Consider the following 15,159-nt stretch of genomic DNA (forward strand, 5'->3'; position numbering starts at 1 on the left):
TTGTAATATGGTTAATAATGGGAGTTCCCGGGTAACTCCCATGAGCTGCAGTGGGAGAAGAGATCCCCGTGGTGCTGGGAAGGGATAACTGGAATAGGTGTTACCGTTTCATTAGGTACGTGCAGGGCCAGCGTTAAGGTTAGGCAAAGTAGGTGGTTGCCAACTCTAGCAGAAAAGCAAATCTAGAAATGCTCCTTCTTATAATTGGCAGGAGTGATTTTTATTGCGTTGTTAAGAAAATTAATGTGGAGGAGAAGCAGGACAAGAAAAAAATTCTCCTGGTTTACCTTAGGAAGGAAGCGAAGCTGGTAGCGTACGGCACGCTGAATCCCAGGCTGCTCTCTGTTTTGCTATGGGGGTGAATGTGGATGTAATAAATTAACTGTTCTGGGAGAAAGACAGAGGTCTTTGCTCACTTAAAGCTCTCTGGATGGAAACTTTTCTGGGTTATTTTTAGTTTTTGGAATTCACTTAGGAACGCTGTCAGGTTCTTCGGTAACAGAGATGCTGATGAAAGTGTCGTAGCTGTGTCCGGTGAGCTTGTCGCTCCCGCTCAGCAGGAGCTCTGTGTTTTTTCTTTTTGTGGGAAGCCTGCCCTCATTTGTAAGGAGACAGAGCGGAGGTGGAACCACAGGGTCAAAACCGGACAACAAATTAACTTGACAAATGCTGCAGCTCACTGAACTGAAAATTACATAAACTCCTTTATTAATTTACATAACCCTCAGCATCCACCTCCAGAGAGCTGGCGTCAGCGGTTCTGCACAGAGCAGCCCTGGGCGGGGGGATGCCCCGCGCGCCTCTCCAAAACGGCAAGGGGCGAACGTGCCCCGCGTCCGGGGCGCTGCCGGCCGGCGTGCGGCACCCGGCCCCCGGGGCACTGGCTTGGGTGGCTTTGCCGGAGCTGGCGTGGCAGGTGCTGTCGCTCGTAGGCACGCTGCACGCGGAGCTGCCTCTCCTTTGGAAGAGATGAAAGCTTGGTCCGTTCCCCACGCACGCTGCATCATGACGAGTTTTCCTCCATTAAAGCAACCCCAGCAAGTGAATGACAGTGGAGGAAATTGCTGAGGACTTCTCCTGCAACGCTCGTCTCTCATCTGCCAGATAAAAATTATATGCGCCGTTACTCTGCCTCACCTCCGTAGGGTTTTGGGTTTCCTTGGTCGGTGGAAGTTAACGGCAAGTAAAGTCCCTTACATAACTGCCTCTCCATGGAGACTTCGGTCTGCTCGTTTAAGTAGGGATCTTCTCAAAAGTTAGATTGCGTGACAAATTACCCACACGCACATGTTGGTATTTTCAGCAAGGGAAGGTAAAATGAGGTTGATGGCATTAGTTTAGTTTCAGGCGTTTTTTTAATCGCTATCCCAAAGTGACGTGATGCAGAGCTACCCCTTACAAGTGTGACGGTGCCTTCTTCACCCTTCATCCACAGTTCTTCCCAAGGTGGGCTGCAAGCACAGAGGACGAGGTGATGGGAGTCAGTGCCTCGGCAAAAGGCGATTATTTTTTTAGGAGAGAAGTGGGATTTGCTCCTACCTTGAAGGCATCCGAGCAGAGTCGCTGCTCCTGCAGGGGGGATGATGGTGGTATCTGCTGTACAACCCTCTTTCCCCCAGCACCTTTGTGTGGGTTGAGGACCAGGGGCCACCATGACTAGAGACAGCACCAGGGAGCCTGTGGTGTGGACCGGAGGGTCGTGCCTCCATCACAGCACGGCGAGAGCAAATCAGTGCTGTGCTGAGCCAGGGTTTGGAGCTCACCGCGTATGCGTGAGGCTCCTTTGAGATGCGACTGTACGACAAGCTGCGTGGGTTTGTGTTGCTTTAACTTCCAGAACTCTTCAGTTCAGCCGGTGAGGAGGAGCCGAGCGTTCTGTGTGCTCTCCTTTAAGTGCTCGTTAGGGTCAGGGGCTACGGCCGCGTGGCACCGTGGTGCTCATTGCAGGACTACCCAGAGGGGCTCTGAACAAGCGAGATACCAGAAATCATGGCAGCCGACTCTTCATTAGTCTGGTTTAGTAGGAAATACTGGTTTGGGTAAAATGCTGGACTAACACGACTTTCCTGTCTCCAGCCCTGTCTTGCATCATACAGGGATTTGGACTTGGTTCTGACTTTTCTCCTCATGTGTTGCCACCAGTAAGAAAACTCCAGCATGGTGAATTGTGGTCTCCTTTGCTGAACTTGGTGCCTCAGACCGTCCAAAGATGATGGATAGTTATTAAATAACTGCAGAATTGATGCCCAACAGGAGTTGAACCCAGAGCTATCCAATTCCTGTTCGTGTTTCTGGCACACGGGAGAGCCGCAGGCACCCAGAGAACCAGGGTGCTTCCTGGCGGGCGCAGAGATGGGGCTCGCCTCCGGGACCCCCGGGACCCCCTCCGCAGCCCTCGCGGTGGAGCGAGCAGACCTGCGTCCTTCAGCTTGCTGTGATGTCAGCTGGGAAATACTGTGACAAAAATGGAAGGATGAGTGATGCTAAAATGATCAACAGTGAAATAGCTGGAACCAGCCAGTCAACCTGCTTTATTATTTTATTTTTTTTTTCACTTTCCCTGCTGGCCTAAATGTGTCCTGTGCTATTCGGTTCCCAAAACACTTAGAGTTTCTTTTTCTCCATGACTGCAGTTGCCCTTCAAAATCAGGAGAAAATTTTATAAAACGTTACAGAAGTATTGGTGATACAAAACATAGATTTTAGTGACACAGTGGTGCTTTAGGGTTTGTAGTTTGGACTTTAAACCAGATTTACTGCTTAGGAAATTTGCAACAGTCAGAGATGTCTGCGAGCACACAAAATCGCTTGTGATGGTAAATGCTTCAGAGGCGAGAAGGTCTTTGGATGGCTATTTTGTGAATAGCACTTGAGAACTTTGGGTGGTTGATAGAAAAAAGTATCTCAAAAATTCTACTGTTTGTTTATAATGGGCAGACTTCTTTGATATAGGATGTTACATCTTTTTTACATTGTTTTAATCGTACCTGTTCAGGAAACTAATGCAAAACCAGCAAGCTATCGGCATGTATTAAGTAACCACCTCTGTCTTTCACCATTTTAATGAATTTTTATCAAGTTAAAATACACCATAATTTTTTTTTATTTTTTTTTTACATTCTGAGTATGTTACTTCAGAACATGACATTTTAAAAAAAGTTGATAAGGAGCTGCACTGGGCTGTGGGCAGCGATCTTGTCCTTTTGTGAAAGAGAAGCACGCAGCAAATCCAGACCCTCCTTCACGGCGCAGTTCCCGTCGGAACAAGGCACTGAACCTGCGCTAGCGATGAAGTCAGCGCTGAGGAAATCCACGTCGTGATGCTCTGCTGATCCGCAGCACGTGAGGAGACTCGAGATGGCAAAGCCCTGGGAGCACGTGGCCTTCCACGTGTGTTTTAATGTACTTAGCACGGTCAAGTCGCAGCCTCACCTGGCCGTGGGCACCACCGTGGTGAAAACAAACGAGCCCTCCTAATAATGCACTGAGAGACAGAGCCAAAAGCTGCCAGGAATCCTTCCTGCAGAGATGATTTCATTTTATTGGAGGCAGTAAGATGCATAGGTGGGATTGAGAACAGGGTGGATGAGGGGAGATTGTAACGATACTGCTTGTAGTCTTTGTGTTGGAGCTGCAGCTGATGCTGCTTTTTGGAGTATTTGGGGGCCCTCAGTATTCCTGCACCATAGCATCTTTCAGCCTTTTTACCCAAAGGGAGGTTTTACACTTAGATTTCGCGGTGCCCGTCTGTGCGATTGAGCAATATAGGTGAAAAAGGGACGGGAGGTGCTACGTCAGGGTTCAGCTGCGTTGCTCGTCCTCCACCCTCGGTACCATTGTACCGTTCGCGGTTGTGGGTACCACAGACCTTTTGTGTGGCGATCCTCTCGGCATTCAGGTGGGATCCTGGTCCTGTAAGGACCAGGGATGTAAATCGCTAATTCTCCCTATTCCTCTCCGTGGGATCCAGGTCCAACATAAACTTTTAAGATGATCCCTAGCAGGATTAAAGTCCTCCACAAGCAGGCAGAGGCAAGCTATTCAGAAAAACAAGGTCATGCTGCCTTTTTTTTTTTTTTTTTTTTTTTTTTTTTTTTTGGTAAGCACAGGAATCAACAAAGCGATGTTATATAACTTCTATTTATATCCCACTTGCTCACTAGCTGCAGGCACACAAGAGGAGCTGAGAAGGGAATTTAATGAGCTCTCAGGGCTTGCTCACCTTCCAGAGCGGGTAGGAGCCAGCTTGTTTTTGAAGTGCGTCAGCAAATGAAACTGGTGGTGGGTGGGTGGTTTGGGTAGGTGGACTGACTTGTTGCTATGGTTTTCTTTAATTCCTCTGTCTCTCAAGAAGATCTTGCACTTTTTTTTTTTCCTTTGGGGAGTCTGCAGACTTCCTTGTTTCTCACACCTACACAGAGCCCGCTGGTTCGGTAAGGAAGTGGGATTCATGCTCCTGCTGTGCAAGAGCCTTGCACAGATTAACTGAGTGACCCGGCGGGTGCGTGCTCCCACATGTATGCAGGAGGAACTCAAATAAGGCGCTGTGCTGCAAGCAGGTCAGGCCCCCGAGTCTCCCACGCTTTGGAGGCCATCTGCTCCGTCTGCGGGGGGTTTAAACCCTGAATCCAACGGTCACACTTCTACCTATCGTTCCCGCAATGTGCCCTCACCTCCTGGCCATCATCACGTGTCACTTTGTTGTCCCGGGGGTTTTGGACTGGCTCTGGAAGGGTGCGAGGGGACCGTACCTCTGTGAAGTTTGTTCTTACATTCTTCTTTGGGAAATGACCTTAAATCGCATCAAGATGTTAGGTGTTGCAGTAGGAGAATGTCTAGGGTATAAGGGCTCTTCCCAAACTAAGTGGTGTAATTCTGGTGCTGCTGCTTTCATTTCGAGCTGGTTGGGAAAGACGAGCGTTTACAGGGGTCGCTCTGTGTACACTCGTACCCTCCAAAATCCTCCTCCGTAAGGTGGGGCAGAATCTCCAGCTAGGAGTAGAGCCTTGGAGGATGGCACGTGGATGCCCGTGGCAGAGAGAGGTTGTCTTCTTTGTGCAAAATAGAGCTGGGAAGTCCCCCTTCTGCTTTCAGGACAAAGTTTATTTTACAGTTTGCAAAGAAAACAGGCAATTGAGGTGTTCTGGCAGATTTTCCTTATGGGTTTATTTCAAACTGTGAAGTATGTTCAGCATGAAATATTTCAGTTGCCATTTCCTTAAGCTATGCAAGACTAATGATATCTATCACTCACACCCCAGAGTGATGGATCTTTAGCGAGCCAGGACGTATGCAAGACTTCAAGAAGAGAGAGGGATCAGTGATATTTAAAATAAATAAATGAGGGGTGGGGGGGAAGAAAAAGCAAAGTTAGGTTTGAATTTGCTGCAGTGGAAGCCCTTGCAATATGTTGAGGCAGAATGTAAAGGGTTGGCATTTGTACTTAATTCGGTGCTTGTGTTAGCAGTGCAGTTCCCCTTAAAATGTGGCTGCTTTGAAGTAGTCCAGCTATAAGAAATGGTACGGGGGTGGCAAGCTCTTTCCGCAAACATGAAGTAGCACAGAAGTTTTGCATTAGTTCATGCTGGCAGCCTGTCCGGATAACCCAAGCAAGTTAACATCCCCATAATAATTCCTCCCTAGCGCTGCAATAAAATGTCCTGAATTGAAGCCAGAGAGCTGGTCTTTCTCTTGTATCTGGAGGGACTTTCCTCTTTGAAGTATCCCTGACTCGTCAAGTTTATGGGGTATTGTCTGTTCGCTGGCATCAGAGAAATGGGGAGGGAGACCACAACGGTTTGCTTTAATTCGTGAGGCGTTTGCTGGGGCTTTGCTTTCCCTTATTTATTGGTAATCAAATACTTGTTTTCCTGGGGAATTCTTTGGGATCTGTTCGGACGGTCTGGCAGGGTTTAATGGCTGTGGTCTGTTGAAACAGCTTTGGGAATTACGGAGGGTGTGGACCAGAAAAAAATACTCTGTCCGCTGCAGGATGACGGCAATCCCTGTTGGGGCTCTGCAGCCGAATGCTTTCCTGGAGTCAGACCACCCTTCTTTCGGGAGGAAACACGCATCCGAGCAGATGTGTCTTAAACCCGTCGCTCGCTAGTAGGCTTTAGTTCAGTTCCTCACAACGCGATCATTCAGCACGTACAGTCCAGCCTGTCATTACTGAGTCTGGGGCGGAAAGCCAAGCTACTCCATGCAGAACAATCAAATGGTTCTTCCTCCTCTTGGTTGCTGAAACAGTTGTGACTTCGGGGCAGATCCAGCTAACCGGTAACTGCGTAGAGAAAGGTGTTCCCAGGAAGGGTGACAGCACCTGGATAAGCCTTTCAAAGCCACGAGCTAGAACTAAGCTGCCTTCAGCTGGTTCCTTTGTTTTATCCCCCCCCCCCCCCCCCCCCCATTTACCAATCGTACCCTGGGCACAGACTCACTCATGGTTAAACTTATTGTGAATTAGTTAAATTTATAGTGGATTAGTTAGCTGGGTGCATACTCTGTGCACCTTACACAAAGGTATCGGTCTGCTGCGTCGTACGGCTTTGCTCTCCCAAGGGCAGATGTCAGCTCTGCTGGTTAAAAAACCAGTTTGGTACCAACTGCTGGTACGTGAGACACGTCAAGGAGCGTTTGTCCGTGCCGTGTGGTTATCCTGCCTCCGTAATCCCACTCCCCTGAACTACCGGGTAGTTAGCTGAGCTTCTCTTCCACTCTTCCTTGGAAATTGTGTATATTCTGTGTCAAAGATCTTGGAAGGCAAGGCAGGAAGGGGGGAGAAGAGGTGAAGTGTGCCCGTTCTTTGCTGATTTTTTTTTTTTTAATGTGATTCTACAATCCAGGTTCTTAATGATCTGCAATATTTAAGAACATGCCAAAAAATAAGCACCACTGAAAATTATATTAATTCTGAATAAAATGACAGCAAAAATTTTCAATTTAGAAAAAAAGGTAGGTAAATTTTTAACAGTTTGTGTAAATAATTTGAAGGGGAGAGGATACCAAGTTCCTGGGAAAAACTACAGAAGAGACATAAACTTAGAAAATTTTTTAAAATGAGTGACTGGAAGTTAGAGTTTAATCACGTGTTTCTAACAGTTATTAACCACTGGAACAGACTACAGACAGGCATAGTTCATCGTTTCCGATGCCTTCTAAAGAAAGATAGGATGCTTTTCTCAAACAGATGTGTTACTTAATCACAACTTTGGGCTCAGTTAATGAGCGAGAGCGAAGGGCTGATGGTGCTCAGAGGTGGGCCAGGCTGTAGCCGATCAATGCGTTGCCATTTAAACTTGGCCTTTGATTTATTTTCTAGTGAAATCAGTCGCTTGGTTTGCAGCTCTTCTTCTGCAAACAGGTTTTGCGTGGACCAGGGAAATAAAGTCGTGTGTGGTATGGTGATAGTGTTTGCTTACCGTCCTCCTCTGGCTCAGGCAGGAGGCTGGAGGGCAAAGGTGTAAGAGGGATGTTCTGCTGTGCACGAGGTTTCTGGTTGGATTTCTTCAGGAGCAGAATTGGGTGATGGAGAGGAGCGGGAAGGAGAAATCATTGCACAGGTTTCCTGGTACCTGGCGTTACTAGTTGTTTCACTCTGGTATTTTAGTAGACCACTTTGGATGTCAGGAGAAGGAATCGGTGTGGCTGGCTTGGCAGACGTGCAGTGCCCGTGTGGGTTGTTCTCCTTCCATCCCTTTGAAACAAGTACGGGCTCCTTGTAGTGCTTGATGTATCGTGTGCCTGGAAGAGCAGCGGTGTACTGCTGTTTGCCCAGTGCTTCGTACCTGCATGGAAACAGTGCACCACAAAAACATATTTATTCTCCAGGTTTGGAGAGACTTTGAACTTGCAAACCTTTCCACAAGAAGGTTTTCCCCTTGTGTTTCTTAGCAAAGCTCTTTCCATTGCCCCGAGTTAGTCTTGAATGAGTTTGCGTAGGTGGTGGTTGCTCCATCTTTAAAAATGATTGAGAACTCCTTGCATGATGTCCTTGCACATGGTGAGCATAGCTATGTGTTAGAAGCTCGTGCATGTCATATGTGGATGTTTTTGAGTTTCCTTCAGTCTGTGGCTGTGTAATTAATTGCAGTCACATTATCTCTGGTATTCTCGCATCAGAGAGAAGTCTTGGTTCATTTAATCGGCTGGTTGCAGCGCTCTGGAGATGTATTGCATTTCATTGAGGTACGCGTACTTGTAAAGCCGTTTGCTGAATCCGGCATTCATAAAGCAAACCTCATGATCTTCTTTTGTGTCAGGCGATGTCTCTTGTTTAATGGCAAAGGCTCTTAACAGTTGTTAACAAAAACTGGTTGAAATAAAATACGGTTTCATACTGCATGATTTTAGCACTCTGTATGAGCAGGCAACTGGTGCGCTGCCAGCGTCTCGAGTGAAGATGAAGCTCGTAACTTCACCTGCCTTCCAGGTAGCTTTTCCTCTGGTACCTCGTACTGGGATGACCAGGCACGGTCCACATCCTGGTATGTGACGGGGCACGGTGCCCTGCCCGGCTGTAGGTTTCTAGGAGATCCCCAGCTGGTGGTGGCTAAATCGGCAGGGTCTGTCTGGGAGGTGAGGAGCCACCCCGGCTTCTCGGCGAGGGCAGGGCGCTCTCGTGCTGACGAGGCGCTTGGCTTTTGGGTTTGCATCAGTCTCGTTGGAGGCCCTCAAAGGAACGGCTGAGGTCAAACGCCCCAGTGGTACGGTAAAAGCGCTGTTCTTCAGCAACACGCGCAAGCGTAGAGGTTTGCTGTTCCCCTCGTTCCAGGCCGCTCCCCTAGCACGCTGGCTCTTTCGGCAGCCTTGCTTGTGGTTGCACAACATCTGTGTGCAAGCCAGGACCCCGGCATATGGTACTCTAAAATGTTCACTCTTATTTCCGTGTTAAAAAGGGAGATTTTTCCAGTTTCTGCTTTGAGGCTATATCTGTAAAATAAATTTTAGGATTTCTGTCATAATTATCACCACCAATTACCTGCTCAAGCACAACTTGCAAGATCACACCTCTTAAAATACAGTACCTTTGCTAGCTCGCATGTGGCTGATTCATATGTGTGAAGGTGTTAGGCATCCTGACCTAAACTGAAACAATCATTGTGTGACAGCCATTGAATGTACGCACGGTACGCACAAGAAAGCTTTACTGGAAACGTTTGTTTCATTTGTTTTTTTTCTCTGAACTGCAGTGGAAAGTCAGTTAAGAAGCTTGAAAAAAATGACAAAAATCAAGCCTGTCAGCAAGTAACAATTACTCGCATGCGAGGTATTTCTGCAGTGTGGTTCATTAAAGAACTTTTCCTTTGCTGCTGCTTCATCACAGGGAAACTCCTCCTGCACAGGCTCTTGAGATGTGCAGCCAGGTGACAGCCATCGCTCGCCTCACAAGCAAATCACGTTATTTTTCAGAAAAAGGTTACCCTTTCTAGAACTGATGGTTTATGCTGGTCTGTCTGTAAAATATTATTATTGCTATGCTCATTGCGTAATACTGGTAGAGTAAAATTTTCAAATGCAATTTACATGCAAAAACTCTTTCTCTGTCTGTACTTACAGCGGCCGAGTAAGAGACCGTGCTTCAAAGGGCTGGCTGTCGAAATAACCCGTTGGTTACTGGTCAGCAGCTCAGGGAAACCGTGTTAGTGCATCTCTTCGCTATGATTGAAATTTGACAGTATTCTGTCCACTAAGTCTGGTCAGGTCAAAGAACCAATTTAGAATTAAAAAAAAACCTGAATAAGTAACCTGTCATTTGGACAAAGGATGTTTTTATTTGAGTATGTTTTATGAGAATATATCACATAAAGTATTGGATTGTCGGTTTTACTAGACAGTTTGAATGGGTGTCAGGAGAAGGTACCAGCGTGGCTGGCTTTGCGGACATGCGATGCCCGTGCCGGGTTCTTCTCCTTTCCCGCCTCTCTGTTAATCACTAGAAGTGAAAACAAACTCTTTAGAGTTTACCTGAGATGCTCTGGGCAGGTAGAAGGTATTGCAATGGTCAGAGGGGTATCTCATGTGAATATTGACCAACTTCTTTAAATAGTAGCACTGCTCCTCTGTAATCAAAGACGCAATTTTTATTAGTGTTTTCAAAGTCATTCAGCGCTGTTCTGACTGCAGCTGCTTGGGAGTGATCAAAGGCAGGAGTACCAGAGACGGCCTTGTGCGCTCCGCTTCACAGAAAAGCGGGCAGGATATATTGCTATTCCCATTTTAATTTGTTTTTTCAATAAATCAGGCTTCATTCCTATTCATCATGTAAAGCTGTTGGATCGTGAGCCGCTGCAGAATGCTAACTAATTTCATAATACTCTGCATAAGGTGACCCACTTACAAGTTCATCCTTCAGTCGCGTTTGAGCTCTGGTCCTGATTTATGTAACAGCATATTGGTTTCATCAAGAATTGTCTGATTGCTCACTGTGTTGGCTCCTTTTTGACCTGTACATGATTTGTATTCTCCTCAATTTTAGGAAGAACTTTGTGTCTCTGTGCACATATGGGCAGAAGAACATTAATAAACCTTTTAAAAAGTAGTCAATGCTTTGAGTTTTTCTGTCGCTTAAAGATATATTGGAGTAGGAATTAAAAGGAGTTTTAAGGAGGCTGGTGCAGACAGGGCAATGGAAACTTAGCACGAAATATCCCTCGTTACTGTGCCCTGTCTGTACGTTTCTGGACTGTGATTAACATTGACTATTGTATGTTATGAGTCACAGTCCCTTTGATTCGAGGGCGGGAAGGCAGGACAGTTCTCGTTCCTCTGTATTTTGCTCACGCTCTTTTGTTTCTGAACTGAGAATCAAATTATAGATAATTCCATTGTCTTTACCTTAATTCATTGTACTTACCTTAATTCCGTTGTTGTAGAGAAGCGTGCTGCCTAAATGTACGAGGGCTAGAATGACTTATTGCACTTGCTTCTTTAAAAATACAGTTGGAAGTTGTTAACTAGGGAGCTAACATAGCTGAGGCACTTCCTTAACATCAAGTATGAGTCTCCATTGCTGTAGGTTTTGGTTTACTGAAAACTAATTAACCTCCCAGTCCTTCAGGATATCACATGGTGCAGAAAGGTGAAATAATCTGTATTCAAACCTGCGTATGAAGATATAGATCCTGTTCCGTTTTCTCTTGCAGCATTCGTTCTTCTGCCGACTGACGGAAGATAAGAAATCTGAAAAGTTCTTTAAGGTTTTTTATGATCGCATGAAAGTGGCACAGCAAGAAATCAAGGCTACTGTCACAGTCAACACTAGTGACTTAGGAAATAAAAAGAAAGATGAAGACTCAGACAGAGATGTACCGAGCAGAAAAAGAGGTACTCCCCAGTTGTTCTGTTTCTGAAGTGACAAGGGAGAAAAATGCTGTGTTTTGAACTCGTTTCAGTTGATGCAATAATGCTCTGATCTCTGATCCCACAGAGCAAAGTTCAGAGATCAGTGGTGCCCTGGCTCAGGATTTCAAGAGCTTCATCCCCTCTTCATCCATTTGTGAGATTGTGCTATTGAAATGATGAAAAGTCTTTCTGAGATGAGACTCTGCCACCTTGTCTATCGTGACAAGCTGCCCAAATCTGATCCGTAGTAACGACCCTGGACTGTGGGTTGTGGTCAGTGCCTTCTCTAACAATAAGTGGAGAATTCCTCATTTTCTTCTATAGCAGGTCCTTTTATCGTAACTCCTGATAGTGCTAGATGTGTGTGCCCTAACCAATTAATATCAGAATTTTTAACTTTAATGTGATTCGCATAAAAGGTAGGAAGAGAGTGACATGATATCCTTCTAAACTCGAGACCCTCACATCACACTAAACATACTTACCAGAACAAACTGACGATGAATAGCTGGCCTGCGTGTGAAACAGTAATGGGAAACGTGTGAATAGATTTCTCTGGTCCCCTTTATTCAGTTTGCCTAAGGAAGGTCTGTTCTTGTGTGTTTTAGTGAGAGAGCCTATGACCCAAATTACCGAGGAGGTCCGGGATCAGTTACTGGAGGCCTCTGCAGCGACGAGGAAGGCTTACAACACTTACCGGAGGGAGGCTGACCCCGATGACCATTATTCGGCAGGAGAAGGAGCACAGTCTGCGGCCGACAAGAGCAAAGATGACCTGGAGATGAGTGCTGTGATCTCAATAATGCAACCCATCCTCCGGTTCTTGCAGCTGCTCTGTGAAAACCACAATCGAGATTTGCAGGTACAGCCTGGTTATTGAGCAGGCACGCTCGTGTCGCCTCGTGCAGTCACTGCTGTTACGTCGGTCTTGCTAATCCTGTGCCTTTTTAAATTGATACTTGACCGACTATTTTCTTTGGCTTTGAAGATAATCCAAAAAAAAGTATTTATTCCTTGCTGGACAAATACAGGGAAGTCCAGTTATCCAGTGTTCAGTGGTCTTTTCAGTGTATATAAAAGGTGGTGGGATCAACACTCGATGAGACTTTTTATAAGTACATACTTAAAGCAAGCAGATGTTCTGCTGTGGAGTTACTGATCTACTTTTGAGAGGGGAAGGAAAGAGGAAAAAAAAAATGTCCTGTGGGGAAATAAAGAGAGCATTGGGACTTTGGTTCCAGCAGCCCTCAAGCAGATGCTTACTTTCCAGCGAATGCGTTCTCACAGGTTTTCATGGACCTGTTCATGTGCATGGAGTTAAACACGTAGGGATGGTGTCAGGAAAGCCTCAGCTGGCGTTGAATCTGGTGAGAGACTTGAAGGGCAACAAGAAGGGTTTTGAGGTTGTATCCGCAGCAGCAGGAGACTAGGGAGAGCACGGGTCTGCTGCTGATGGAGACGGGCCCTGGGTGGTAAAGGACATGGAGAAGGCCAAGGTGCTCAATGCCACCTTCACATTGGTCTTTCCTGGTAAGACCAACCTTTACAAGCCCTGGGACCAGAGGGGAGTTCTGGAGCAAGACGACTTACCCTCAGTGGAGGAGAATTGGGTGAGGAAACGTTCAAACAAGCTGGCCATGCACAGGTCCACAGTGCTTGGTGGGATGCCCCAGGCCCCTTTGGGAGTGCTGGGTCCAGTCCTGGGCTCTGGAGTCCAGCCGGGAGTCTCAAAGATGACTCTGGGACTGGAGCATCTGATGGGCAAGGAGAGGCAGAGGGAGCTGGAGAGGTCAACCTGGCGAGGAGAAGGCTCGGGATGTCTCACCCGCGTGTATCAATACCTGACGGGGGGCGTGAAGAGGACGGGACCGGGCTCTGCTCGGCGATGGCCCGGACAGGGCAAGGGGGGTTGGAGTAAACAGTCTCCAAAGGTCCCTGCCAGCCTCAGCTGTCCTGTGATGCTCTGTGACGTGTTTGTATAATTTTAAATAGCGAGCCCAGAACTTGTACATTAGTAATCTTATCTAGCGCGTGCCTCCACAGGAGATAAGATTTTTGCTTACAAATGGACTGCAATTAACGTGATTTTTGTTCAGCATAACCAGTGCTGCTGGATTAGAATTGAATGCAAGCGAGGAGCTAGTGAGACGCAGTACAATGTACTAAATGCCCTCATAAAGGAGGAATAATTGCCGTGATTGCGTATTGTTGTACGGCACGCCAGAAGTGTAGGACCCTGCATGAGTGCTTTTCAGACCTGCCAAATCACTTCCGCTGAACTCGAATGCCCTGCTGCTGGCAATATTTGAAATCAAATCTGTATGGTAATGTTCCTGTGCTGCGAACGTGTAATTCTTTTTAGCATTTTATAGGTGCCGAGGTTACATACATCAGGGTTTCTCCTAATTTTTTCGAAAAACTATTTGATCTTTGTTTTGTCAAACAATTTTCATGCCGTTAGCGATGTCAGAGACAAGTAGGACGGCAGTTTTATGTGGCAGTAGTCCAAACCGCACGCACATGATCCTTTGCTGCCGCTGTCTTTGGCTAGGCACCGAAAGCTGTAGGAGCAAAATTGAATTCAAGCCAATGCAACTTGGCCTGAGCTGTTCACCATCCTGAAAAATTAAGTTCCCCAAACAGCAGGTAGTTGCATTCAGCTCTGGGAGAAAAACGGGGTTTTTTTAAAAAAAAAAAAAGAAAGAAAAAGGTGAGAGGAACAATTTTTCAAATATAATCCTCTTGCTGCTTGCCTTTCTCCTTCAGCCCTGAAGGGGAGGCCAGGGTGTCTGCAGCTTCAAAATCTTTGTGTCTGCAGCTAGCACGTCGTAACTGAACTCCTTATCAATATTGCCAACGGACTGACTGCTTCAAGGAGTAAGACAGACCTATTCTGGGAGCTGTGTGTCTTCCAAAATGGCATAAATTTGATTTGAATTAGAAGTGAATAAGAATCACCTGCCCGGTGCAGCTGTAGGTTTGTCAAACCGAGTGTTTTACAAGCCATTAGCAATTATGAGTAGCCTGATGTGCAAAAACAGGAAAATGCAAGTCACGGCTGGAAGAGTCGATATGTGTTTTAAAGGAGGAGGGAGCCTTTGCGAAATGGCTTAGGGAGTTGCAGTTCTGCGCCTTTTGCATCACAGTCGTTCCCTTCGCAGATCGCACTGCAGTTTGTTCCACGCTGCACAGTCGGGATGCTGTCCCCTTCCAGCTTACACCACGGGTCTGGAGGAGGAGGTGCAATACCTTCTTCAAATTGATGCGAGGACTGGCACAAATGGGTGGACACTTAAGTACGTTTTGTTACCCGCTTCAGGCTGAATGCATCAAATTTTGCTGCGGAGCGCTCTTGGTATCTCTGCTGCTCTCTCAACACACAGATACTTGGGTGCTCTTATTAAACTTGCATCAGGTCTGACCCTGGTTCTGCGTGAGAGCTCGGCCTCGAAAGCAAAGCTGTCACGGCTCTGGATTGCTGTAGCGATCTGGAGATTGGTCTCCAGACAACAATCCAGCCTGTTGTCTGCTCTGCTTTGGCCGGGCTACAGCCCCACCGGTTTTCTTCGGAGGTCTTTTCCATCCCTTCTCTGTTCTGAAGGAAGGTGTCCCTGTATGCTACAGAATCAGTCACGAGAACTGAAGCTCGTGACAAGCCGAGCGAAGCATCCGGGGAACGCTTTGCTGGAAGCACGAGCGGCGCTGGCTGGAGGCGAGGGAGAGAGGAGCGGGGATTCCCGGCGGGCAGGGAGCCGTGCTCTCCCTCCGGAGTTGGTGCCGGGGCAGGGGGTACCCAGCAGCCTTCCTTCCACACAG

General features: G+C 46.9%; 1 protein-coding gene across 8 annotated transcripts in view; it reads left to right on the forward strand.

Annotated features, from left to right (window-relative positions):
* ITPR1 (inositol 1,4,5-trisphosphate receptor type 1) overlaps window positions 1-15,159 on the forward strand; it is a 177,986-nt gene that overhangs the window by 118,910 nt on the left and 43,917 nt on the right. For all 8 annotated transcript variants that reach the window (XM_075762494.1, XM_075762499.1, XM_075762495.1 and 5 more), the window contains 2 exons: window positions 11,145-11,325; window positions 11,952-12,205. In XM_075762494.1, coding sequence (XP_075618609.1) covers window positions 11,145-11,325; window positions 11,952-12,205 — 435 coding nt within the window. The remainder of the gene's footprint in view (window positions 1-11,144; window positions 11,326-11,951; window positions 12,206-15,159) is intronic.

The sequence above is a fragment of the Balearica regulorum genome, chromosome 10, assembly GCF_011004875.1.
Source record: "Balearica regulorum gibbericeps isolate bBalReg1 chromosome 10, bBalReg1.pri, whole genome shotgun sequence".
NCBI classification, from domain to species: domain Eukaryota; kingdom Metazoa; phylum Chordata; class Aves; order Gruiformes; family Gruidae; genus Balearica; species Balearica regulorum.